Source organism: Leptodactylus fuscus, chromosome 6 (assembly GCF_031893055.1).
Source record: "Leptodactylus fuscus isolate aLepFus1 chromosome 6, aLepFus1.hap2, whole genome shotgun sequence".
Taxonomy (NCBI): Eukaryota; Metazoa; Chordata; class Amphibia; order Anura; family Leptodactylidae; genus Leptodactylus; species Leptodactylus fuscus.
In genome coordinates, this window is record NC_134270.1 from 95,564,826 (window position 1) to 95,592,677 (window position 27,852).

The 27,852-nt window shown below is 42.5% G+C and overlaps 1 protein-coding gene across 1 annotated transcript in view; it reads right to left on the reverse strand.

Moving 5' to 3' along the window:
• ATP9A (ATPase phospholipid transporting 9A (putative)) overlaps positions 1–27,309 on the reverse strand; it is a 104,642-nt gene extending 77,333 nt beyond the window's left edge. The window contains exon 1 of the mRNA XM_075276838.1: positions 27,143–27,309. Within this exon, the coding sequence (XP_075132939.1) occupies positions 27,143–27,210 (68 nt within the window). The 5' untranslated portion in view covers positions 27,211–27,309. The remainder of the gene's footprint in view (positions 1–27,142) is intronic.
• Between the last annotated feature and the right edge of the window lie 543 nt (positions 27,310–27,852).

Below are 27,852 nucleotides of genomic sequence, written 5' to 3' on the forward strand. Positions count from 1 at the left end.
TTGTCCTGCCGTTGCTGCCTGCCACTGATTCCAGTGCTTGGATTCCAAATGACGGCGCATTGAAGTGGTGGACAGGTTGCTCTTCTCAGAGCCCCTAATCAATTTCGAGAGGCAAATTGTGCAGACAACACTATATCTGTAACGAAAAAAATGCAAAAATAGTTTGGCTCACCATATAAAAGTTCTTTCCCCTCAGATATAGTCCTGGAAGCACGGCACACGGGAGGACCCAACCCGTTTGGATACAAGTACGAGAACAATAAAATGTAGCCAGCTGATCCAGATGTATGAAAAGTCCGCGATAAATAAAATATAACTTTTATTTTAAATAAAATAAAACAAGTTACATAGTAACTTTGGTGTCATATCTCTGTACAAAAAAGCTACGCGTTTCGGGACGCTAGTCCCTTCCTCATGGCTCCAATGAGCCATGAGCCATGGAGCCATGAGGAAGGGACTAGCGTCCCGAAACGCGTAGCTTTTTTGTACAGAGATATGACACCAAAGTTACTATGTAACTTGTTTTATTTTATTTAAAATAAAAGTTAGATTTTATTTATCGCGGACTTTTCATACATCTGGATCAGCTGGCTACATTTTATTGTTCTCGTAACACTATATCTGTCCTCGACGCATTCCTTGAAAAAACTCCACACCTTCGAGAAACGTGCCCTCGAGGTGGGAGTTTTTCGGGGCTGGGTACGAACTGGAACATCTTGGGAGATTCCGGGTGTGGCCTGGCTTCGCCTAAGCTGCTGACCTCTGCCTCTAGCTACCCTTTTTGGTGCTGCACCTGCCTCAACATCCACACTACTTTCCCCACTTGACATCCCCCCTGTCCAGGTCGGGTCAGTGTCCTCATCATCCACCACTTCCTCTTCCAACTCCTGTCTCATCTCCTCCTCCCGCACAATGCGCAGGTCAACTGGATGCCCTGACGGCAACTGCGTCACATCGTCGTCGATGAGGGTGGGTTGCTGGTCATCCACCACCAAATCGAACGGAGATGGAGGAGACTCTAGTGTTTGAGCATCTGGACACAGATGCTCCTCTGTTAGGTCCATGGAATTGCGACATGGAGGGGCAGGTTGAGGGACAATGAAAGGAGCGGAGAACAGCTCTGGGGAGCAGGGACAGTTGGGGTTATTGTTCTGTGAAGCTTGGGAATTTTGGGAGGAAGGAGGACAAGACTGTTGGATAATAGGAGGAGAGGAGGCAGAGCCTGACTGGCTGCTGGACAATGTGCTGTAAGCGTTATCCGACAGCCATTGCAAGACCTGTTCCTGGTTCTCGGGCCTACTAAGGTTTGTACCCTGCAGTTTAGTTAATGTGGCAAGCAACCCTGGCACTGTGGAGTGGCGCAATGCTTGCTGCCCCACAGGAGTAGGCACGGGACGCCCTGTGGCTTCACTGCTCCCCTGCTCCCCAGAACCATTCCCCCGACCTCGCCCACGGCCTCGTCCCTTTCCGGGAGCCTTGCGCATTTTGAATTCCCAGTCAGAAACTGGCACTATATGGCAGTAGCAAGAAATGAGGGTATTTGTAACCCCAATATATTCTTGGAATTCCCAGTCAGACAATGGCACTATATGGCAGTAGCAAGAAATGAGGGTATTTGTAACCCCAATATATTCTTGGAATTCCCAGTCAGACAATGGCACTATATGGCAGTAGCAAGAAATGAGGGTATTTGTAACCCCAATATATTCTTTGAATTCCCAGTCAGAAACTGGCACTATATGTCAGTGGCAGGACTTGAAGGTATTTGTAACCCCAATATATTATTGGAATTCCCAGTCAGACAATGGCACTATATGGCAGTAGCAAGAAATGAGGGTATTTGTAACCCCAATATATTCTTTGAATTCCCAGTCAGAAACTGGCACTATATGTCAGTGGCAGAACTTGAAGGTATTTGTAACCCCAATATATTCTTTGAATTCCCAGTCAGAAACTGGCACTATATGGCAGTAGCAAGAAATGAGGGTATTTGTAACCCCAATATATTCTTGGAATTCCCAGTCAGAAACTGGCACTATATGGCAGTAGCAAGAAATGAGGGTATTTGTAACCCCAATATATTCTTTGAATTCCCAGTCAGAAACTGGCACTATATGGCAGTGGCAGGACTTGAAGGTATTTGTAACCCCAATATATTCTTGGAATTCCTAGTCAGAAACTGGCACTATATGGCAGTGGCAGGACTTGAAGGTATTTGTAACCCCAATATATTCTTTGAATTCCCAGTCAGAAACTGGCACTATATGTCAGTGGCAGGAAATGAGGGTATTTGTAACCCCAATATATTCTTGGAATTCCCAGTCAGAAACTGGCACTATATGGCAGTGACAGGACTTGAAGGTATTTGTAACCCCAATATATTCTTGGAATTCCCAGTCAGACAATGGCACTATATGGCAGTAGCAAGAAATGAGGGTATTTGTAACCCCAATATATTCTTTGAATTCCCAGTCAGAAACTGGCACTATATAGCAGTAGCAAGAAATGAGGGTATTTGTAACCCCAATATATTCTTTGAATTCCCAGTCAGACAATGGCACTATATGGCAGTAGCAAGAAATGAGGGTATTTGTAACCCCAATATATTCTTGGAATTCCCAGTCAGACAATGGCACTATATGGCAGTAGCAAGAAATGAGGGTATTTGTAACCCCAATATATTCTTGGAATTCCCAGTCAGACAATGGCACTATATGGCAGTAGCAAGAAATGAGGGTATTTGTAACCTCAATATATTCTTTGAATTCCCAGTCAGAAACTGGCACTATATGTCAGTGGCAGGACTTGAAGGTATTTGTAACCCCAATATATTATTGGAATTCCCAGTCAGACAATGGCACTATATGGCAGTAGCAAGAAATGAGGGTATTTGTAACCCCAATATATTCTTTGAATTCCCAGTCAGAAACTGGCACTATATGTCAGTGGCAGAACTTGAAGGTATTTGTAACCCCAATATATTCTTTGAATTCCCAGTCAGAAACTGGCACTATATGGCAGTAGCAAGAAATGAGGGTATTTGTAACCCCAATATATTCTTTGAATTCCCAGTCAGAAACTGGCACTATATGGCAGTAGCAAGAAATGAGGGTATTTGTAACCCCAATATATTCTTGGAATTCCCAGTCAGAAACTGGCACTATATGGCAGTGGCAGGACTTGAAGGTATTTGTAACCCCAATATATTCTTGGAATTCCTAGTCAGAAACTGGCACTATATGGCAGTGGCAGGACTTGAAGGTATTTGTAACCCCAATATATTCTTTGAATTCCCAGTCAGAAACTGGCACTATATGTCAGTGGCAGGAAATGAGGGTATTTGTAACCCCAATATATTCTTGGAATTCCCAGTCAGAAACTGGCACTATATGGCAGTGGCAGGACTTGAAGGTATTTGTAACCCCAATATATTCTTTGAATTCCCAGTCAGAAACTGGCACTATATGGCAGTGGCAGGACTTGAAGGTATTTGTAACCCCAATATATTTTTGGAATTCCCAGTCAGACAATGGCACTATATGGCAGTAGCAAGAAATGAGGGTATTTGTAACCCCAATATATTCTTTGAATTCCCAGTCAGAAACTGGCACTATATAGCAGTAGCAAGAAATGAGGGTATTTGTAACCTCAATATATTCTTTGAATTCCCAGTCAGACAATGGCACTATATGGCAGTAGCAAGAAATGAGGGTATTTGTAACCCCAATATAGTCTTTGAATTCCCAGTCAGAAACTGGCACTATATGGCAGTAGCAAGAAATTAGGGTATTTGTAACCCCAATATATTCTTGGAATTCCCAGTCAGACAATGGCACTATATGGCAGTAGCAAGAAATGAGGGTATTTGTAACCCCAATATATTCTTTGAATTCCCAGTCAGAAACTGGCACTATATGGCAGTAGCAAGAAATGAGGGTATTTGTAACCCCAATATATTCTTGGAATTCCCAGTCAGACAATGGCACTATATGGCAGTAGCAAAAATAGTGGGTGTATATAGCCCCAATTCTATTGCTAGGGGACTTGCAGGGTATTTCTGGGGTGAAGGTGGGGGGGGCACACCGTTGGAACGGGGATCGGGGGTGTAAATATAGGGTATACGGGAATACACTGTCAGTGTATTCCATTCAGGATCCGGGGAAAGCTGGGTTGCGGCGATTGAGCCCGTCAGTGCCACGTTACACTGACAAGCTTGGAATTTAGCTCTTATAAGAGCTGTTGGTTGTCTTCTCCTTCCTATCCTAGCCTGTCCCTGCCTACCCAGAATCTGATCCCTAGCTAAGTGGACTGAAGCCTTCGTCCCAGGTGAATTGCAAGCTCAGAATGACGCGAACCTGGGCGGCGCTGTTCTTTTAAATTAGAGGTCACATGTTTTCGGCAGCCAATGGGTTTTTCCTACTTTTTTCAACGTCACCGGTGTCGTAGTTCCTGTCCCACCTACCCTGCGCTGTTATTGGAGCAAAAAAGGCGCCAGGGAAGGTGGGAGGGGAATCGAGTAATGGCGCACTTTACCACGCGGTGTTCGATTCGATTCGAACATGCCGAACAGCCTAATATCCGATCGAACATGAGTTCGATAGAACACTGTTCGCTCATCTCTAATAATAGGTCATTTTCATTTTGACATAACTTCAGCTGTATTTGCCTTAGATTTTGCTATTTGAATTTACTAGAAATTGAATACATAGATTTCTTTTTTTTTTTTCTTTTTTTCGTGGGGTGGCGATGGTTCGTGTGGAATATTGAATGAATAGATTTCTAGGAGCTCTAAGAGCAGCGACGCACCTCCTATGAGGTGCGGCGCTATTTCAGGGCCCCAGGGAGGGCGGCATTTTTGATTACCTAAGCCAGTCCAGGACAAGCTGTCCTGGACTGGCTTGGCACTGAGCGGTGGATTGGGGAGGCCGTTGAAGCAGCGCTGCTCTAGCAGCCTCCCCTCACGCTCAGGCAGAGAGCAGCTCATCTCCCTGCCTGCTCTCTGCCTGCGAACGCCGCTAAGCCCCGCCCATTTGCTTTGCCCTGCCCCCTTCTCCGGGTAGGGGGGGGGGCTTTCTGTAGTTCGCCTCGGGCGGCAAAAGGGGCAGGTTCTCCTCTGTCTAAGAGTGTTTTTTTTTTCTTATGTAGATTTTGAGCCCCAATGCACATTTTTTTTTCTTTCCAATCAGTATGTCTTTGTAGAATGGGAGGAAATTCACACAAACATGGGGAGAACATACAAACTCCTTGCAGATGATCCTGGTGGGATTTGAACCCAGGACTCCAGCGCTGCAAGGCTGCAGTGCTAACCGCTAAGCCATCGTGTTGCCCCAATGCTTTTCACTATGTTTTGAGCCAAACTAATCTTGAGAGTTTCACCCATCTCTGCAAACTAGCAAAGACTGGGTGCCATAGCAAACTTTTGACATGGACCCTTGGCCCCCTCACAGCATAGCACAGCCCCTTTCCTGACATCCACATGGTAAACATTCCCTTAATTAGCCCCCTCATGATATAAAGCCCCATTACTCCCCCCCACACACACACTATATATTGCCCCCATATAATTTTCTCCCTCCTTTATTGACCTCACACAGTATACTACCTCATTATTGGCCCCCATACAGTGAGTACCCCCTTTGCAGGCGCTCATGTAGTAAATGCTAGTGACTTTAGGGCACCACCTGCCTTTTCAGATATTGTCCCTGTATTTTGAATGCAGATAGCACAATTTGTAATAAATCAATGGGAATGAACACTTCTAGCGAGCGAATCTTTTTAGTTATTTTCTTTTTTCAAAGGGATCTGCTCCCATATAGACTTTAGTGAGCTATGTCCTATTCTGGAATTCTTGTGACACAGGCGTTTCTGTGGCTTTAGCCATACTGCAGTTCTGAATGTTACAAATCAAGTTTTATTACAATGAATCGTTACAAACCAGTCATTCTTGTCTAACCTGTCAGGAAAAATTATGCCAAGCAGAACACTGTAAAAAATTGGCACTTCCACATTTTAAGATGTGAAAATGAAGTGTGTTAGTACGGGAGGTTGAATTTGTGTTTCTCACTGTGCGGTTTTGTTTTTTAGTTTGCATCTACGTATTTCCAGTGTGAACATAACATACATAACTAGTACGGCTGGTAAAAAGTCACATGGACATCAAGTTCAACCAAAGGATGGTAAAGGGCATGAGTAAAGGATGAGTAAAGGAAATAAGCATTCTATAAGTTTCCATAAGCATCAATTATATTTTCTTGAAAAGTCGTTTTTGAAGCTTCAGCTGTTGTTGAGATAGGACTGTGAATCTATGGTATAGCCTTTCAGTGAAGTAGCTTTGTTGCCTCTGGAGATGAAACCCATTTCTTTTCTCCAGGCAGAGAGTTTGCCTTCTTGTCATTTAAGGGGATTTTACATGGAACAGCTTTTCCCCATATTTCTTGTATGGCCATTTATATATTTATACAGGTTTATGATATCTCCCCTTAAATGCCTCTTTTCTAGACTAAACAAATTTAATTCCTCTCTGCCCTTTATAAGCTTTGCAACCCTCCCTTGTACCTTTTCCAACTCTAGGACATCCACTCTATGAACTGGTATCAAGAACTGAACTGCATATTTCAGATGAGGCCGCACCAATGTTTTATAAAGTGGTAATATTACATCCTGGTCCTACAAATTCATACCCCTTTCAATAAATGACAATAACCTAGAGGATTTAGAACAAGCTGATTGCACCCCAGACCCTTCTCTAACAATTGCATGTAAATTATTTTCACCCAGCTTTACATTTATCCGCATTGAACCTCACTGGCCAAGCGGATGCCCATACACTGTCTGTCTATGTCAGCTTTTAACCTACGTACATCCTCCATACACTGTACTGTACTACATAGCTTGGTGTCATCTGCAAAAATGTAGATGGTTTTATTAATCCCATCTTCTATATCATTAATAAATAAGTTAAATAATAGCAAACCCCGCTCTGAACCCTGGAGTACATCACTTATAGCAACGGACCCAGCACTGAACCCTGGGGTACACTTATAATAGAAGACCAGTCTGAGCTGCAGTCATTGACCACAACTCTCTGGATACGATTCTTTAACCAGTTTTCTGCTCTTTTTTTCTTCTATATGTATTACTGAAGTATTTTAGCTGCTCTCACACTTAGTTGTTTATATTAAGTGTCCATTCATTGGTAAAATGGTGAATAGGGCAAACAAACATCTTTAAGATAGTTGTAGAACTTTTCTTTATATGTTGACAAAGCTGGACTTACACACAACTTGGCAGACCCTTTAGGGCCCGTTCACACGGAGTAAATGCGTGTGTATTTTGGCAAAATACATGTGTAAAAAATACACGTGTAAAAATAAGACTCCCACTGACTTCAATGACATTTGTCATTGAAGTCAATGGGAGTCTTATTTTTACATGTGTATTTTGCCAAAATACACGCGCATTTTCTCCATGTGAACGGGCCCTTAAATGGGTTGTCCCACTAAAACGTCTATCTCTTATCCACAGGATCTCGAGAGCAGGGAACCACATGTTTCCATGAGTGCTTTATGTGAATAGAGGGAGAGTAGGGAGCAGTGAAAACTCAGTTCACCGCTACAGTTCAGCCAGACTTCATTCCCTTGGAGCACATATTGTCCGGACTACTGAGAGTCACAGGGATCAGAACTGGAGCAAACAGATACTTAATATCATCCCTTGGGTAGAGAATAAGTGTATATAGTGGAAAAATCTGTTAAATGCTAGAATATATACAATATCTGTAAAGCACTGTGGAATATGATGACCCCATACATATAAGCAAAAATAAAGAAATACAATAAAAAAAAATTTTTTATTTACTGTACCATAAAAAATGTTAATTTACTGGGGGCCACACAGTGGCTCAGTAGTTAGCACTGCAGCCTTGCAGCGCTGGAGTCCTGGTGTTCAAATCCCACCAAGGGCAAAAAAAACATCTGCAAGGAGTTTGTATGTTCTCCCCGTGTTTGCGTAGATTTCTATCCCATATTCCAAAGACATACTGATAGGGAAAAAAAAAAAGTACATTGTGAGCTCTATGTGGGGCTCACAATCTACATTAAAAAAAAAAAATAATAATTTACTGTACCATATAGTCATTGTTCCAATAGATAGCTAATGATCTTATTTTTTCTTGCTTCAGCTTTTTCCAATGCTTATTTTCTGACATCAGCTATAATCCTCATAATAAAAGTTCAGATGTCATCCCTCAGATTCAGCCAGGCTGGGAAAATAGCTGAATTACGCTATCAGATAAATGAAATGAAATGAACAGAAGCTCCTCAGGGACTGTGAATATGAACCTCGCTCACAATGGCTGGTCCTACCTGGCCGCCTGTCAAAGCCAGCAAGGGCAGTAGCAGTTCTCTCACAACTGAGAACAGGCCTGAAGATGACTTAAGACTGAATACAAGACCAAAATTATACCAAGAATAGTGAGAAAAGAAGGACCTTAGGCTGTATTCACACAGAGTAACGCCAGGCGTTTTTTGTGTGCTTTTTGCACATAGCGCCGCGTTAACGCCGCGTATACGCCGCGTTAACGCCGGGCAACGCCACCGCAAAATAGCGCGGCGTTAACGCGACGCTATGTGCAAAAAACACACAAAAACCGCCTGGCGTTACTCTGTGTGAATACAGCCTAAGACTTACATTCTCTGTTATCAGAACCTCCCACACTCGTATACAAGACTTATCCTGGGTTGCACCACTTCTCTGGAATGTTTTATCCCAGACATCACAGATTAACTCCCAATTTCTACAGCTTTAAGAGCAAACTAAAGACACAACTTTTCAGACAGGCCTATCACAATTCCTAATGTAAACTCTTCCGTACCGTAATTAGAATCCCTAAAATAAACCCTTCTCTGTTCCAGCTCCCACATTTCCCCACATGTTATGATGCCGTTTCAGACTAACATTATATGTCCAGGCACCATCTGCATGTTAAAAGACATGACTGGTGACGGTTCATACAGTTTTATGTTTGTGTAATGACAGTCACCTCTATTACAAAATTGTCTGACCACTGTATAAGTAATGCTACCTCCGATGCCGCCCCTGCTACCTCTTCTGTCACCCCCTCTACCTCATAGATTGTAAGTTCTTGTGAGCAAGTCCCTCAGTCCCATTGTGTATAGTGACTATTTCTTTCTAATGTATCTTTATGTCTGTACTTGAACCCTACAAATTGTACAGTGCAGCGGAATATGTTGGCGCTATATAAATAAAATGTATTATTATTATTATTATTATTATTATTATTATTATTATTATTAAGGATAAAACTACAGCACAAGGGACAATATTACAATGTTGTCTATATTATATACAAGAAGGGCTAGTTATTAAGACTACTGCACAATGCCAAAGTACATGAGTGTCATATCTCTAGAACATGCCTAGATGTTCACTGCAAGTACATTTATGCTTAGGATTGGAAGGTCCTGGGGATACTAGGTAAGGCAAGTACGAGTGAGAGTAGAAGAGCTTCAGTATTCCTTGCAAAAAAAAAAAAAACCATAAGTAAAGTCTGGGTGGGGACTCTGACCTTGCATGTATTGTTCCTTTTAGGATAGGTTAATACCTGCGCTGGGCTATCAGTCATTCGGGTTCGGTGTGGACACGATTGATTGTAAGTGTTCATCGGGTTTCCGCCATATTTATACTGAAACTGGTGTAGAAAAAGTCCTCCGTGCAGGACATTTCTCTGACAATTTTCAGTGGTTTCTGCAGCTGAATATCCAACAGTAGACTCCAGTGCAGATGTGAACCTAGCCTAAAGAAATGTTTTATACAGTTTGTTTTTGATGGTTTTTCACTGAAGACTTTGCCTAATGAAGTCTAGCGGATCAGTAAAAAAAAAAAAAAAAAGATTATAAAATGATAAATGTGATGGGACCAAAGTACTCTTGTAGAAGTAGGGTGGACCCCTGGAATCAATTCCACTGACACTGACATCCCTGTCTGACACTGAGATGTAATTTTGATCAGGGGTGTAGATCTAAGAGGTACACAGGTAGCAGTCACACCTGGACTCTTGTCCTATTTAAAAAGACACCACTATTATAAAAGACACATTATAGGTGGGGCTATGTTGCAGATTTTGCGCACAGGTACACAGGAGCTGTAAGTTAGTGGTAAAAGTGGGAGGAGCCCATATAATAATAATAATAATAATAATAGATCCCAGATGGTTGCTAGTTAAATAAAAAACATTTAGGCCAATTTTTATTCAAGTCATTTAGTCACCATGTAAAATATTGTGTTAATTTCATTGTGTGGTTCGTAACAATTATTGTAATACCTAATAGGTCTATTATTATTTATCACTTAATAAAATACATATACACATTGTATATTATTAATGTAATTTTAAACATTATACACACGTTATTTAAAGGGGCTTTATCATTGGGAAAAGTCATTTTTAACTAATCACATCCTTGCATAGCCTTTAGAAAGGCTATTTCACACCTACCTTTAGTATGTAAATTGCCTCAGTGGTTTCTGAATAAGTCTGTTTTTATTCATATGCTAATTAGACTGTAGACAACAGGCTGTTGCTGCTGCTGATGACTCAGCTTCCTGTTTGCACACCCACACATAGGAGATAATAGCAGGGACAAGTGCTGCTGGGAATTTCCTGTGCTGGCTGGAAGCTCATTAGCATGTGAATAAAACAGACTTATTCAGAAACCACTGAGGCAATTTACATACTAAAGGTAGGTGTGAAATAGCCTTTCTAAAGGCTATGCAAGGATGTGATTACCGTACATACTCGAGAATAAGCCGAGTTTTTTTAGCACAGTTTTTGTGCTGAAAAAGTGCTCCTCGGCTTATACTAGAGTCAATACAGTAATTTTCTGCTAGCAGGCCAGGATAGTAGACCCCCCTACCTCTGTGATTGCAGGCATTAGCTTTGGCATCTCCGCTAAGGGGGGCAAAAAAAATAGCACAAAAAAAAAAATAATAATAATAAAATAAATAAAAGTTCTAAATCACTCCTTTCCCTAGAATACATATAAGGGCGGGTTCACAGCACCCGATCTCAGTTATGCAGGTTTCTGTTTTCTGTCAGCAGAAGATGGAAACCGACATTCAGTGTCTGTCGGTTGTCCGTCTTCTGCTGTCCATGGCGAAACCCTTTTTTTTTTTTTTTTTTTTTTTACCGGACACAAAGTCCTGCATGTCCGACTAAAAAAAAACCCGATTTCGCTGCGGAGAGCAGAAGATGCTCACCGGCGGACACTTTTCAAACCCATGAATGGGTTTGAAAACTGCCTGCCGGTTTCAGTTTCCTGCCCAGTTTCTTGGGCAGGAAACGGAAACCTGCATAACGGAGATCGGGCGCTGGTGTGAACCTGCCTGCAAACTAGAAAATTACTGTGAAACACATACACATTAGGTATCCCTGTGTCTGAAAGTGCCCGGTCTACTGAATATAGGGGATCTGCAGTGCTTCTATTCCATCGGGAAGGGGTTAATAGGAGCTCTGCAGATACCCTATATTCAGCCAGGCTGAATTCCAAGTGGGGGTGAAAAACCCCAGTCCTCAAGCTCAGGAAAGGGGCAGACAGACAACCAAAACACCCCCTCCCCATGACTTTTCCCAGTGATAGAGGCCCTTTTTTTAAAAAAAATACTAACGTTTTCAGCAATAAATTACTGAAATCTTTAAATTTAAGGCAGGGCTTAGAACCACAACTCAGTACACACAAAGCTGTTTCCCTACTGACTGAGCCACAAGCTCCATTAGCTAGAATGAAAGTATATTTTCTCTTACCTCTTCTCTTTTTCCTTCGTATTGCAATATAGAGAAATTTCTACATTGTATATTTTTTTTAAACAAATAAATGTACTGGCATATTGAGATATTTCTCGATATACCAATACATTATTTTAGGGGAAGAAATAAAAGAAGAGTTAAATGAAACCATCCTCCTATTTAAACCAATGGAGCTCGTGGTTCAGTCAGTAGGGCGACAGCTTTGTTTGTTCCTATGTACCTTGTTGTGAGCTGAATACCAACCTTACTCCCAATCAAGTAAATTTTAAGTTGATGGAGGGATCTCTAAGCAACCTTCTCAGTAGTATTCACTGCACTGAGGTGACGTCACAGTGTAGTGAACATTAACCAGCCAGAAGCTGGATGAAAGAGACTCTGTCTTTGAGATCCTCATATGAGGAAGTATATCACTATGTAAATAAAATCTGTATTTTTAGCTTATACTCTACGCTGCTTTATATATTCAAATACAGTAAAATGCAAAGAGTTAAACATGAACACAGTTAAATTGGATTTTCCATTGCCAAATTGATTTTTCATACTGATGAACTATCCATCAGTATATTATCTGTTGGAGTCCGATACCCGAACCCCACACAAATGAGCTGATCTAGAAGGCCCTGGGTGCCAAAAGTTGCCAGTAGACAGGGGAGCACATTCAATACCTTCGCTAGTGAAGTGGTAATAGTGGTGCTGCAATTCCCTGGAACCACTGTTTTACAGTGGATAGGTCTTCTGTGGCACCCAGAGGCCGCTAGAACATCTGATCTGTGTGGGGTCTAGGTGTCAAACCCCATAAGATCACAAACAGATAACCTATCCTGTGGATAGGTCATCAGTATGAAAAATCAACTTCAGACTGGAAAACCTGTATAAGGCTTTAGGTCCTACATTACCAAAAAGCTGTTTTTTCGTGGTACATTTTGCTGCATTTTATTTTTATCCATAGCCATGAGGATTGGGAAGTATATAGGAAGCACTTATACTTCTCTTTTCTTCTAAATCTACTCCCATTTTTGTTCTACAGAACACACAGCAAAATCTGCAAAAACCCCCAAAAAGCAGCTTTTTCTACAACATGGGGCCTAAGCCAAAAGAAGTTCTCCCAGTATTGATATTAATATTGGATTGTTAGGAGTCTAACACTTGGCACTGATCAGCTCTTTTTGGCACTGTGTACAAAGCTGGAAGAAGGCATCTCCATACATTGTGCAGTGGCAGAGGGGAGTTATTGCAGCTCAACTTCCATTCACGTCAAGGCACAGCCACTGCATAGTGAATAGTGGTTACAAACTGAGCCCAGAAGACACCATGGACTATAATGGGGTCTGTCGGGTGTTCGTCATTTTAAAACTGAAACTGGTAAAGAAAAAAGTCCTCTGTGCAGGACTTTTTCATCCACCGATTTTTGGTGGACATTGTGATAGAGCCTCCAATGGAGACTCCGGTGCAGTAAGCTTACTCTTAGTTTCCATTTAACATTGTATTCTGTTTTATGCAGTTTCCCAAATGCAGTTGAATGAGTGGAGATAAACTGCACTACACCAAAGATATGCGTACAATAATAAATGAAAGCATTTTTACTTCTAATAAGCACATAAGGTGCAGGGAGCGGAAGCACTTAGGCCTTAAAAGCACATTAAAAATGCAAGACAAAAATGCAATAAAATGAGTGAGAACAATGGTTTACTGGATGGTTGAATAAACTACCAAAACGCTCCTCTATTAAACTGCAAGCAAAAGCTTAAGAGGTTGTCCCAGATCTGAAATCTGGCTGAAACCAACAGGGGAGGGTTATAAAATAAATAAATGCACTGATACTTAGTAGCATCCTCCCCTCCATGCCCATTCTGGCTCTCACTCAATGTACAGCAGACATTTTTGTTATGCTAGATTGACACTAGCATTCGGGTTTCTGTACTTCGGGTCCACTTGGGGTTACATGTTCTAGTTGGCCCACCGGGAATTGTCCCAGTGATATACATAGCCAATCTGCATCTGCCGAAATAGCTATGTGTTCATTGTTGACATTAAAAAAAAAGTAGTAAGTGACTGTGTGATGTGTAAAAGGATGTCCCTGGCAAAGGCAAAACATTTAAGAAGTTTGCCAACTGGAACCAAGGAATACTTGGGTCTTTTTAAATGGATAGCAGAATAGCAGCCCTGGCTTGTCTGACAAATGACATGGTCTGAAACAGTGTAGCTAATTCTAATCTGGGCAAGCGTTGCATAATCCAACCCAATCTGAAAAATCCCATCCACCTGGTCAAAAGCTTTCTCTGCATGCAAGGAGAGTAACATAATTGGTATCTGCTGTCACCGCCCATGGTAACAGTGTCCAGACAAGGTTGTTGTCCCAAGTAAATCAAAGTTGGTCTAATTCCATTTGATCCAGGAGGATGAGCTTCCTACAGAGTTTGTACAGTCTGTTTGCCAAAAGTTGTGCCTAGAGCAAAATGGTTCTAGAACTAGGCCATACTGATGTTTTTGCTCAATTAAGAGGTGAAATTCATTTTGAGTGTCAATTCTCGGAACAGTGATATTTGTATTGAATCTTAAAAGTGTCAAATCTTGTTAGTAGGGTATGCAGTCTGAAGTTTGCCTCTTTTTAAGTTGTGAACACAGGAGTTTGAGAGACACTGACATCACCTGAGAGCATCTCAGCCAGTAGTCAGTGGTAGGTGGGCACCTTACAAGGCTGATGCCATTTACAGTATATTAGGTACAGTGGGCTGGAACATGAGGCATGATGGTGATGGAGGAGTTATTCATCACTGCATGATACAGAGCATGGAGTGCAGTAAAGCTAGCAATACAGCCAGAGAATCTTAGGTTAGGAGTAGGAGAATTAGAATACAGTTTAGTCAGATTTAATCAATTCCAGGCAGATTAGTGATAGATATTATAGATAGGAGTCAAGAAGAATATCTGTGCTGTGCAAGCCAGACTGCTGCAGTAAGGCAAACAACGGACAGTTAACCATTTCATTGCCAATCTTTTTTTCTAAGCCAGTTTTGCAACTTGAATTTTTTTATTACAAAAGCGAAGACAAGCAAACACAATTACACAAATTGTCAAAATCATTTTCAACCACTATTAAATTTAAGCAGTGTGTAGTAAAATGAATATGTCGAGACGGGGAAAAGGCAAAACGAAAGGGAGGCGGAAACTCTTGCGTAACTTTTAACAACAAGAATGTAGGTGGCAACACTACTTCTGAATTTGGTGGCATTGCAAGTACCCTCAGCCGGGGTCCTTTAGCCTGATCTGTCATATTATTCCATGCCATACTGCTACTCAAGTTGCTCAGAATGGCAACTTGAGTAGCAGTATGGCATGGAATAATATACCTTCTTATTACTGGAACTAATAACAGCTTTTGAAAGTCGGAATATGACCAGTCTAAAAATGTGTCTCTTATAATCGAAGCAGAAGTATTTAGCATTTGTGGGCTTAAAGATTTGGTACCTCTTTTATGGTTGGCTAAGGAGGATGATATTATTAGGTCAGACTTGTGGTATAAGCTTAGATTAACCCACCCCCTGAATAAGTCCTCAACATTCCCAGTGTCTACTTGGAGTATGAGGCGGTCTATTGCTCTGTTCATTGCCTTTGTGCAGTTATCCACTTCCCACAAAGGCAACTGGTGGCCAACTTGAGATGAATCTCTGAAGAGGGTCTTCCAGCCAGTAAGTTGCATCGGGGGTAAGTCCAGAGCCTGTAGAAACATGTGGAGTTGCAGATTTATCCATAGCCTTGATATGGAGATCCCAGGTAGGGAAAAATGGACAAGCAATTATGGACAAAGACCATAAATAACTCACAACCCACTGAGTCAATGTTTTGAATGGCAGTGGCCACAGTCCTGAAACGCAAAAATTCAGGTGCCAATTCCACCCAGTTTTTTTAGGCCCATTCCAACTCCATGCAAGGCCCATCTGCTTTCTCAAGATAGGGCCAGGAAATTTTCCTGGCCCTATCTTGACCAGAGCATGGCATTGTTGCCACTTTTCTTCCTCACCCCTCGTATAAAGGGTGTAAGGTGAAGGAATGCTATGTGGTTTTACAGTTAATGAGCCTTAATCAAGAGTAGGGAAACAGCGGAGCAGCTCTTCCACTGTATCCTGCAGTAATTAACCCACTGGATAGACTTGAGTCTATTGCGGAATCCATGAGAACAGACATTAACAGGACATGTGAATAGCCCTTGCATTGTTATGATAAAGGCTGTGCAATGGCTGTTTTTTCCATGGTCTTAGGGGGTTTGCCCACAACAAAAGACCAGCTGAAAAAGCGTGGCTTGCGCTGCAGGTTTCATTGGTGGTTTCCTGTGCGGTTAGGTTGAAAATGCAGTAGTAATTGAAATGTTATATGCTCAAAACTCATAGTGCAAGACACACTGCACTGCAATGTACCATAGTCGCTATTGACCATAGCATCGCAGGGGTTAAACAGCCAGGTGCATTTTATCACTGTCCCTCTCTGTTGTAGCAGGATCCCGGCTGTCAGTTATAAGTGGTGATACGTGGAAATGTAGGATACAATAAAGCACTGAGGAAGTTTCCGTACCTGCAGAGTTGGCTATAGACACACCTTTGTTATTAAGTAAGCGACACGATGTAAGGACGCCTTAAACAAACAACAGCTGATGACATGAAATAAAAAAAAAAAAAAAAGTATATACTAGAGAGTATGCAATGGTAGAGCCCATTTCCTGAAATTTAAAATGGTCCCAAAAATGCCGACAAAGTAGGCATGTTTTATGGAGGAGACAACCCATATGCAGATTCCTCTGGTAACTGCTCATCTCCTGCCAGAATAAAACAATACAGCATGTTGGAATCCAACATATCTGATCTTCACTACCTTAAATGTTTCTCATCAGGATACACACTAATGCTAGATTCACACCTGCGTACAGCTCTCCGGAAAGCTGTTACCTGTGGATATCGGTGGACCCCGTAGACTATAATGGGGTCCATCAGGTGTCCACTGTTTTTATACAGCTCTTCAACTGCTCTTCACTATAAATTCACAGTTATCATTAACGATAGGACAACTGAGAACAAAGAACAAGCACTGATACAACTAAAACATAACATTTAATGAATATACCTTAAAATCATGCTATAGACATGAAATAAATATAAAAAAGATCACAATATCCTATGTAGGTATACCGTGAACAGCACCAAACCCTTATCCAGGGCATACATAAGCTGTCTAGTACCAATGTATTATACTTCCACTATGCCTAGCAAAAGACAAACAATTTTGCCCAGCACAAAACAAGTAGTATAGATAAAAGGTAAACAAGAACGGTCTTACCAAACTTGAAGGGTGGGAGACATTCATCTGGTGCAGGGTGTACCACAGGAGGATAGCTTATCCCTGGTCTTAACCTGCCGATACAACCTTACACCCGTAAGACTCCCGCCCTAACAAGGTGTCACTACAGGTGTCACTACCTGTAGTCAGCAAGAGGAGTAGGTCACTCCATCTAGATGGTGCTCAACCACTGTGGGCACACTCAAAGTGGATGGAATACGGTCTATCTATAAGTCAATAGTCAGTTGTAGTTAAGGTCCCCTGATGAATGGTGCATAACTGTACCAGGAAACGCGTAGGGATACTTAGGGCCATCCGAGGGTTAGCTTGGGACTGCCCTTGTTAGGGCGGGAGTCTTACGGGTGTGAGGTTGTATCGGCAGGTTAAGACCAGGGATAAGCTATCCTCCTGTGGTACACCCTGCACCAGATGAATGTCTCCCACCCTTCAAGTTTGGTAAGACCGTTCTTGTTTACCTTTTATCTATACTACTTGTTTTGTGCTGGGCAAAATTGTTTGTCTTTTGCTAGGCATAGTGGAAGTATAATACATTGGTACTAGACAGCTTATGTATGCCCTGGATAAGGGTTTGGTGCTGTTCACGGTATACCTACATAGGATATTGTGATCTTTTTTATATTTATTTCATGTCTATAGCATGATTTTAAGGTATATTCATTAAATGTTATGTTTTAGTTGTATCAGTGCTTGTTCTTTGTTGAAATTTCTGTTACAAAGAAACGCGATCAAAATACTTTTGAGTACGCGTAGATCCATTTGCTTTATATATATACACAACTGAGAACAAGAGATTTAGGTAATCACAGTGCCATATGCTCTGTTATCTCAGCTTCTCTTACATTCACACTAGGTTCCGATGCAAGAGACCCAAGCTGTTTTCTGACAGTAATGGGAATCAGCCCCCTCCAACTTCTATTGATAAACTATGCAATGAATAGGCCAACAATAGTAAACCCTTTAAGAAAAAAAAAAACCACAATATTGAGGTAACTATTGTAAGCCGATGGCTGGTCAGGTAATGGATGGGGTGTACATCTCACCCAGACTACTAAGGTGGGTGAAAGGAGAAAACTCCAGAAAGAACATTTCTCAGCAGATAACTATTGTCTGCTGAGGGTTATTTCACAGTTCCGGTTACTGGGCTGGATTTTTAGGTATGGCAGGTAGGTTGGTATTGGGACCTGTCATTCCACTCCCCTCCAGTCCACACTTTGGAGATGTTCCGGCAGCGACTCAGCTACAGATAGTCTGCTCATCAAGGGAGGCTTAAGAAGTCAGCTCCAGCAGCAGACTGGGGGCAGAGCTTGGCTGGAGAACCAACAGAGAGGTCATATTTTTGGAGCTGTGTCCTGAATGATTCTACTGGCTATTTGATTTATGTTATTCTAGGTGAGGTAACCTATTCTATGTTTAGTTAGAGCCTAGCCGGGCAGACCCTGACACTATATAACAAACGAAGCCATACCAGTTTCCATTTTATGCAACCATCCATACGAGTGTCCACAGTACCTCAACAGTACAGAAATGTCCTTCACAGCACCCATGTAGGTCAAATGTACAACACATACTGCTCATGTAATATAGCTATGCTCAGAGAAAGCTGCACCTTAATCCATGTAGTCCTGTCTTTTGTAAAAGTCCTTCTAGACAGAGTGCAGATCCATACCTACCAACTTTCAAAGGACAGAAAGAGGGAAAAAATGTGTGACGTGCGTAGCCCAATGCATCATATTTAACTCCACCCACTTCTCAATGGACTCTGACCAATCCCATCCATTTCTCTTTGTGCTCCACACACAGTACAATGCTCCTACTGTCACCCTAATATTACTTGCCCCCAAATGATAATGTTCTCCTCAAATTGACCCCACAGTATAAAGTCTATCTCCTCGTGCACTCACAGTTTAATGCTCCCATCCAGACGCAAATTAGTTGAATCCGGGACATACCTCCTGCCGACTGGGACTGCAGGACAGGACCTGGAATCTGGGATTGTCCCACTCAAACCAGGACAGTTGGAAGGTATGCAGATCCCTTCATTATTTTGCATCCATTTTTATGTAAAAATCAGAAGCAGATACAAATAAGAAATAAAAAAAGTTTCCTTTATTTAGGCTTAAATAAAAAAAAAATATTCAAACAATTGCTGAACAAAATTATACTGTGCTCTAAAACAGCAAAATAAATCTCCCTCAATGTTAATGGCATACGTTATCATGAAGTGGACTGGCTATTGATATACTCCGCCTGAAATTGACAGTGAGAATTGTCAGAGACCCTTTGCTTTGATGATAAAAGGGGGATCTAAACAGGGGACCCTTTCCTGTTAACTCAGTATACCCTGATAGGGTATACAGCCCTCACAAAAGTCTCCAATGATCTCCTAATAGTTAAATATAATGGTGACTTCTCTCTCCTTATTCTTCTGGACCTCTCTGCAGCTTTTGACACTGTTGACCATCAACTTCTCCTCACTATGCTCCGCTCAGTCGGCCTCAACGACACTGTGGTCTCCTGGTTCTCCTCTTATCTCTCAGACCGCACTTTCAGTGTATCATTTGTGGGCTCTGTTTCCTCCCCTCTTTCCCTTGCTGTTAGGGTTCCTCAGGGCTCAATCCTAGGCCCCCTGCTCTTCTCTCTCTACACAGCCCCCATTGGAAAAACCATCACCAGATTTGGCTTCCGGTACCATCTTTATGCTGTTGACACCTAATTATATACATCTTCCCATGACATCACCCCTGCACTCATACAGAATACAAGCAACTGTCTCTCTGCTGTCTCAAATATCATGTCCTCACTCTATCTGAAACTAAATCTCTCTAAGACTGAACTACTACTGTTTCCACCAACTAATAGATCTGTCCCTCATATATCCATTGCAGTCTCAGGCCTTACTATAACTCCTTAGCAGCATGCCCGTTGCCTTGGGGTTATGTTTGACTCAGACCTTTCCTTCACCCCTCATATTGAATCACTCGCACGCTCATGTCCCCTTCACCTCAAAAACATCTCAGGAATACGCCCTTTACCAGAGATACACTAAAGACACTTATTGTCTCTCTGATTCATTCTCGCCTTGACTATTGTAACTCCTTATTAATCGGTCTTCCCCTCACTAAAGTCTCCCCTCTACAATCTATTCTGAATGCAGTGTCCAGGCTCATCTATCAGGCTAGACGCTACAGCGATGCCTCGGGTTTGTGCCAGTCGCTACATTGGCTGCCTATTCATTATAGAATAAAATATAAAGTTATCACTCTCATCCACAAGGCTCTCCACAATGCAGCACCTCCCTACATATTCTCCCTCATCTCTGTCTACCGTCCAACCTGTAATCTCCGTTCACTCAATGATCTTACACTTACATCCTCTATTATCAGAACCTCCCACGCTCGTATACAAGACTTCTCCCGAGTTGCTCCACTTCTCTGGAATGCTCTACCCCAGACAATCAGATTAACTCCCAATTTCTACAGCTTCAAACGCAAACTAAAGACGCATTTTTCAGACAGGCCGATCACATTTTCTAATGTAAACCCTTCCGTACTATAATTAGAATCCCCAAAATTTAACCCTCCTCTGTCCCCGCTCCCACATTACCCCACATGATATGATGCCATTTCAGGCTAACTTTCTGTCTGTATTTGAACCCTACAAATTGTACAGTGCTGTGGAACATGTCGGCGCTATATAAATAAAATGTATTATTATTAATATTATTATTATGGATATAGGGAACTCCACTCAATGACAGTGGTATTTCAACATACTGTATACATACCCTCAATGTAACCACAACAATGAAGGCAGTAGTGGGCATGTATCACAGAGGGTTTAGGGTTAGCCATGTATCACCCAACACCTATTGAATGACTGTACGTAAATTTTCAGATCCTGTTTACATGGACTGACTGCCAGGCTGTTAATGCCGATTGATGATGGGCAGCATGGTAGCTCAGTTGTTAGCAATGTAGTCTTGCAGCGCTGGAGTCCTAGGTTCAAATCCAGCCAAGAACAACATCTGCAAGGAGTTTGTATGTTTTCTCCTTGTTTGCATGGATTTCTTCCCACACTCCAAAGACGTATTGATTGGGAACTTAGATTATGAGCTGTAATTAACAGTGTCTGTTAAAGCACTACGGAATATGTTGGTGCTATACAAGTAAGCAAAATAAATAAAGATACAAGTTAACTCATTAACTGGCAATTGATTGCATCTGCCAATTACACAGGCCAATGCAAAGAACATGGAGAAGAATGATCAACCCAATGATTGTTCCTTCCCCAATCTATGGTGCAAATCATAAGAGCCCCTCTAGTACTAGCCACCAATGATTGGATTGAAAGTACAGTTAAACAGCTGTATAAGTGGTCCTACTTGGCATTGATAGAAAACAATACAAACAACATAGCAACAGAGGGATATAGAAATAATAACTACATAGTGAAATCCCACATCAATATTCGGTCCTCAAAAGGGGAAGGGGTGTCTGTACTCAAAGCACTATAGAGACAAAAACAACCAATCAAGAGTACAACAGACACTCAGCATAAATGTCACTGATACTATGACACAAATTCAGTTTAAAATAGTAATATTTATTAATGAACAATAAGTTCATACAAAAGGGAAAGGAGGATGCAGTACTCATACACGATAATGGAGTCGGCACAGCCGTGTCCACATAACTCCCTATAACAATCTCATAGGTATATAGCATGGGGATTCAACTCTTAGTAAAGTAGTATACATGTGGTACCATACTATGGTCCATAAACAACACGAAATATACGTATACATAGAAATTGTACTAGCAGAGTAGCACAATAACCATGCCAAAGGGTACATATGCATGTATACATAAAGTCCTACAAATCATCAAAGTCCATATAGAAGATGTACTGCCTTACCCATAATAGTATACACAGGTAAAGGGAGAGTAGAGGACACAGGTGTAAGCGCCGGCCTATACAAATTGTATTGCTATATAAAAGATTATCATATACCCTATACCAAAATTTACAATACAAATAAAGTGAATAAAATAGAGTGTTTATGAAAAAAAAAAATTGCTGTGCCGACCCCTTTTCCCTTTTGTATGTGATTTTACTTATTGTTCATTAATAAATATTACTATTTTAAACTGAATTTGTGTCATAGTATCAGTGACATTTATGCTGAGTGTCTGTTTTACTCTTGTTTGGTTGTTTTTGTCTCTATTGGCATTGATAGAAGCAGACAGTAGTGGATTATATTATGGCCTTTATTGGTGGTCAGCCGGGGCTCGAGGCTCCAGGGGGGTTTATGTCCACCCAAATCTCTCACCAGCTTTAACAAATGTATGCCATTTAGAAGTGGTTGCTTTGGCAGTAGAATTTTACAAGTACCTGTAAATATACAGAGCTGCAACTAGTTTTCCCATAAGTAAGCAGTGTTGGCAGTATGTGCCTACTCCTAGCATAGTGACACAGCTTGCAGCTCTTTTACAGTTAAATCTCCCTTACCCAGTGTCCATACCTTCCAACCGTCCCAATTTCCGCGGGACACTCACGATTTCGGTGTCCTGTCCCGCAGTCCCGGTCAGCGGGAGGTATGTACCGATTTCAACTCCTACGGACGCTGATGAGCTGAATGCATAGGCAAAGAGGACCTTTCATGGTCCGGGGCACAGGCAGTTCTATATACTGCTCACAGTGCTCGCCCATAGACTAGTACTATCAGGAGGGGAGGGGGCGTTCCTCCCCGCTCACACAGCACAGCACGATAGGCGCTGCTGTGGAGAAGGATGTTCCTGACAGACTGTCAGAAACGCCCTTCTGACTGTAAAGAGCTACAGTACCGGGACCGCTAGCTCTTTACATGGGGCACAGATCGGGAAAGCCGACAGTGCGCTGAATTCAGTGCACTGTCGGCTTTCCAGCAGTATATAGAACTGCCTGTGCCCCGGACCATGAAAGGTCCTCTTTAAAGCAGGAGCTGCTCCTGCTTTAACACTGCGCTCCGGCATTTGTAGCCGCGATGCGATGACGTCACATCACGCCTACAACTATGTGTATGAGGGAGAGAGCAGCGGGGGAGGGGGGGGGAGGGGTGATAGAAGGTGAGTGTAAGTGTTTGTTTGTGGGCGGGGGGGAAAAAAACAGCATGACACTGAGGCAGATGAAGGGGGGAGAACAGCATGACACTGGGGTAGATGAAGGGCGGGGGGGGAACGGCATGACACTGGGGTAAATGAAGGGGGAAGGAACGGCATGACACGGGCAGATGATGGGGGGAAGAACGGCAAGACACTGAGGCAGAGACGGGGGGGACATGAAACTGGGGGGACATGAAACGGGGGACAGAGATGGGGGGACATGAAACTAGGGACAGATGAAGGGTGTATATGAAACTGGGGGAGAGATGGAGGGGGGGGACATAATTTATGGGTTACTGTAGGAGGATTATACTGTGTGGGAGCACATGAAAAATGAATGAGAATGGGCGGAGTCAACATAAAAGTGGGCGGAGCCAGATTTGCCGCTGCGCGCACTGCACATTTTGTCCCTCTTTCTACTTTTCAAAAGTTGGGAAGTATTTGTGTCCAATACACTCATTTGATCCCACGGCTCACAATTTTTTTTTTTTTTTTTTTTTTTTTTTTAATATAGCCCAAAGTCCATACTACTCTTAATAAACCCCTGCAAGTGTAAGTGGTACACATGCTGTGTACACAGTGTTTGTGAGTGGTCCATGTGCTATGTGTTCAGGGTGTCTGACTGCAGTATAGGTCTCCTATGTATTTGAATGCACCACAAAATTACCCACTGAGAATACATTACTCAGTGGCCAACATAAGCCTTAAGCAGAACCCGCAAGTCAATGAGTAAACAATTGGGTAAAATGCTTGCTGGAATAGTGATTGCATAGTTTAAAAATCCTAAAAATTATCGGCAGCATATCACATTGTGTACAAATACCTGCAAAATACCTGCAAATACCTGCTCCATGTCCATCGCAACACCACCAACATAGCCTGCAGGGCAGAGCTAGGCAGACTCCCCCTATGGCTCACCATACAGAAGAGGGCGCTAGCTTTCCAGGCACACATCCAGGTGAGCAAGCCTAACTCCTACAACCACCAAGCCTTGCTAAGCCACCTGAGCAAACCAGACATTCAACAACCAAACAGCAGCCAACCACCAAACCAAAAACACCAACAGATGATAACCAAGGCCGAAATAAAGGCGACCACAGAGGCAAACAGAGAGCGGTACATTGAAGAATGGAGAAATGAAATAAATAACTCCAAGAAACTCACCGTGTACCAATCCCTACAAAGGGACTACACCATGGCCACCTACCTGGAGAGAATACGCCACCCCAAGCACAGACAGACCCTGAGCCGGTACAGACTGAGCGCCCACAACCTAGAGATAGAGACGGGGCGATACAGGCAGACGTACAAGCCACGGGAGAAGAGACTGTGCCAGCACTGTGACCAGGGGGCCCTAGAAGACGAGACCCACTTCCTGCTACACTGCACCAAATACTCAGCTATGAGGGCCGTCTACTACCAAAGACTCTCTGCCCACATCCCAGACTTCATATCTGCAGACGAGAAGAGGAAACTCTACATCCTACTGGGAGAAGAAGAGGCCACTGTGGAGATCGCTGCCCAATACGTGTCCAGCTGTCACCAAACAAGAGGAAGATGAGACTCCATGGACTGTTATATTTATCCCAAAACACCCGCCCCACCCACACCCCCACCCCCACCCCCACCTCCCCATATAGCAGCCACCAACGAAGAGGAAGATGAGACTCCACGGACTGTTATACCCCAAACCAACCGCCCTGCCCCACCCCACCTCCAACCCCCCCCCATACAGCAGTCACCAACGAAGAGGAAGATGAGACTCCATGGACTGTTATAACCCAACTCCCCCCCCCCACCCACTTTACTAGCTTTGGCAATGCCAAATACCTATTTGGACGTGCCAATAAAGCATTTTTTGATTTGATTTGATTTGACATAGGACAATGTACTGTAAAGTGTATGAGGATGAATTATTTGTTTATCCCTATAAAGCAGTGGTGAACCCCTACATGTAAATGCAGAAGAGCAGGCCATGATCAGGAGCAAACATCCTATTGAACAGCCCTATCACTGGTCTTTTAGGCCAGGGCCCATGTAGCGGAAACTCTGCAATGTTTTACAGTCACTGCAAAGTGGATGGGATTCTATCGAAATTCATCCCCACTCTACGTTACAATACACGCTGCAGACACGCTTGGAAAGCTCAGCATGTCAATTATACCTACGGAAACGCTGGCAGCTCTATAAGGCTCCGTTCCCACAGAGTAACGCGCTGCTCATTTAGACATGTAAACATGTGTCAGAGTGAGGCGCTTCAAAACAGATCCCATTGATTTCAATCGGTGCCAGCTTATGCGCGCTACACATTGAAATCAATGGGATGCTTTATAACCCATTGATTTCAATGTTTAGTGCGTGTAAGCCGGCACCCATTGAAGTCAATGGGATCTGTTTTGACTCGTTCTGACACGTGTTTACATGTCTAAATGAGCAGTGCGTTACTCCGTGGGAGTGGAGCCTTAGACAGGGCTACTATCTGGAACCCTGAAAAACAATTCAATAGGGTCTTAAATGGTGAATTGATCTAACAGACTTCTGTTGTACATAAAAATGTTATGAATCATATGATAGGACTATATAAATCATAATGATAGTAGCATATAAACCACATCTGAAAGACAACTGTATTATAAGGAATAAGAAGGATATTTTGTAGGAAGATCATAACAGATGAGTAAGATGAGAAAACAGCGTTAACACATGGGGTCTGTCATTTCAAAATTGAAACTTCCGTTCAGGACTTTTTCCCTCGCCGATTTTGAGGTGATCACTGTGACGGGATCTCCAGTGGAGACTCCATTGCAGCCTTAGTTCTATCCAAAGAAAATCTCTGTGTTGAGCAGCAAAATAATCATAAACTTTATGGCGACACAATAGGCCTCTCGCTCTGCAGATTATGTCTAGGGCTACATGGTGAGTCACCCTGCGACTCCTCTGCTAATGTAAGTGAATGAAGTCACATTGTGACCCTGAGGGCCTCTTGCTTGACACAGTCCAGCAACCTTGGGCTTGCAATGTGACTACTTTCATTTACATTGGTAAATGGGTCACAAAGCAACATGGCAATGTTTGTTTACACAATGGGAGTCACACCCAACATTACCTAGAAATTACTTCTATATCTATACATTAGATTACATAATAACAATTAGTTTCCATCTATGTGTACAAAACAGACGCATGCGATAGAAATAGGTAGATGGCTGAATAACCATTGAATGAATAATCATTACGCCGATGTACAAATTTTAGTCTACATTGGACAAAAACTGGCAGATGATACCGGATAAAGGACGCCCAATCTTTTAGGGAATGATTGTTCATAGAGGAAAGAACCCCCCCCCATTAGAGCAGAAGATCTCCTATTTCATTGTTGGATGTAAATTCTAAACACAACCAAGTACAGACATTGTGGCAATAGTGGGCCATAACAATTGTTACATTTTCCCCACTGTTAGTTGTGATAAGGCGGGCCATTTTCCTCACCTGTAGTGTACAGGCATGTTTAGTGACGGACGGCAGGAACGGTGTGTAGTATTATAGACACCTACCACATAAAAGCACAAGGTGTTTCCTCTGTTACATAAACAGGGTGAACACAATAGCAAAAGCTCTGACAGTCACGGACAACAAAAAGGAAAGGACAAATTGAACAGAACACTAAAATACAATCTCAGTTTGCTTTCATTTGGATCCTGCTGTCATTGTGGCCTTAGACACCACACCTGCAGATTGGCCAGGTCTGCTCCCAGCTTGACAGAGCCCTGGAAAATGGAGAGGGGGCCACTCAGCTTCTGGGGTGTACGGGATTGTGGGGCCCACTTACCCTCGCTTGTGTTTGCCGTCCATTCTCTTTTTCTGCCTGACAGGTTGCAGGGGAATATTATCCGTCATCTTGGCTGCTGTAAGGCTGTGGGTGTTGCTGGGAATGTAGGAGCTGCTGGAGGAAGGTGGAGCCTGTGTTCTAGTCTCTCCCTCAGTTTCCTGCTTTCTCCTTTCGTCTTCCAGTCTGACAAGTAACAAGGGGCTTGGTCTGCTGGTGGATTGTCTAGCTCATTCTGTCTCCTCCATTCGCTTACAGTACAATGGCTGCACCTTTATTAACCCCTTGTAGCTTGCCAATTATCCTAATATCACACTGATATAAGTAGCCGCAGGTAAAGATTTCCCATTTATGTGTAGATAATGTCAGATAATGACACACTGATCTTTTTCTATGTAAGTGTCATGACAAAAAAATAAATCAGTGTACTTGCCTTAACTACACGGTGGTTTAGCGCTTAGCAATGGCGACTAATTCTGCGGCATATATATATGAAATTTTGTGCCTGGTGGGAAACAAGCTTCCCCTCACTTGCTATTGTATCCAGGCTAGATAACCGTCTGTGAGATCAACAGAAAGGATTCCAGGCTGATAAGCGGCAGCAGCGAGAGGCTGGGTCCACGTCACATTTTTGCTCTAGATTGAGCATATACATTTGAATGGCAAAAAACTCATCCAAACGCATTAATCAGTGTACCCATTATGTTCCATGA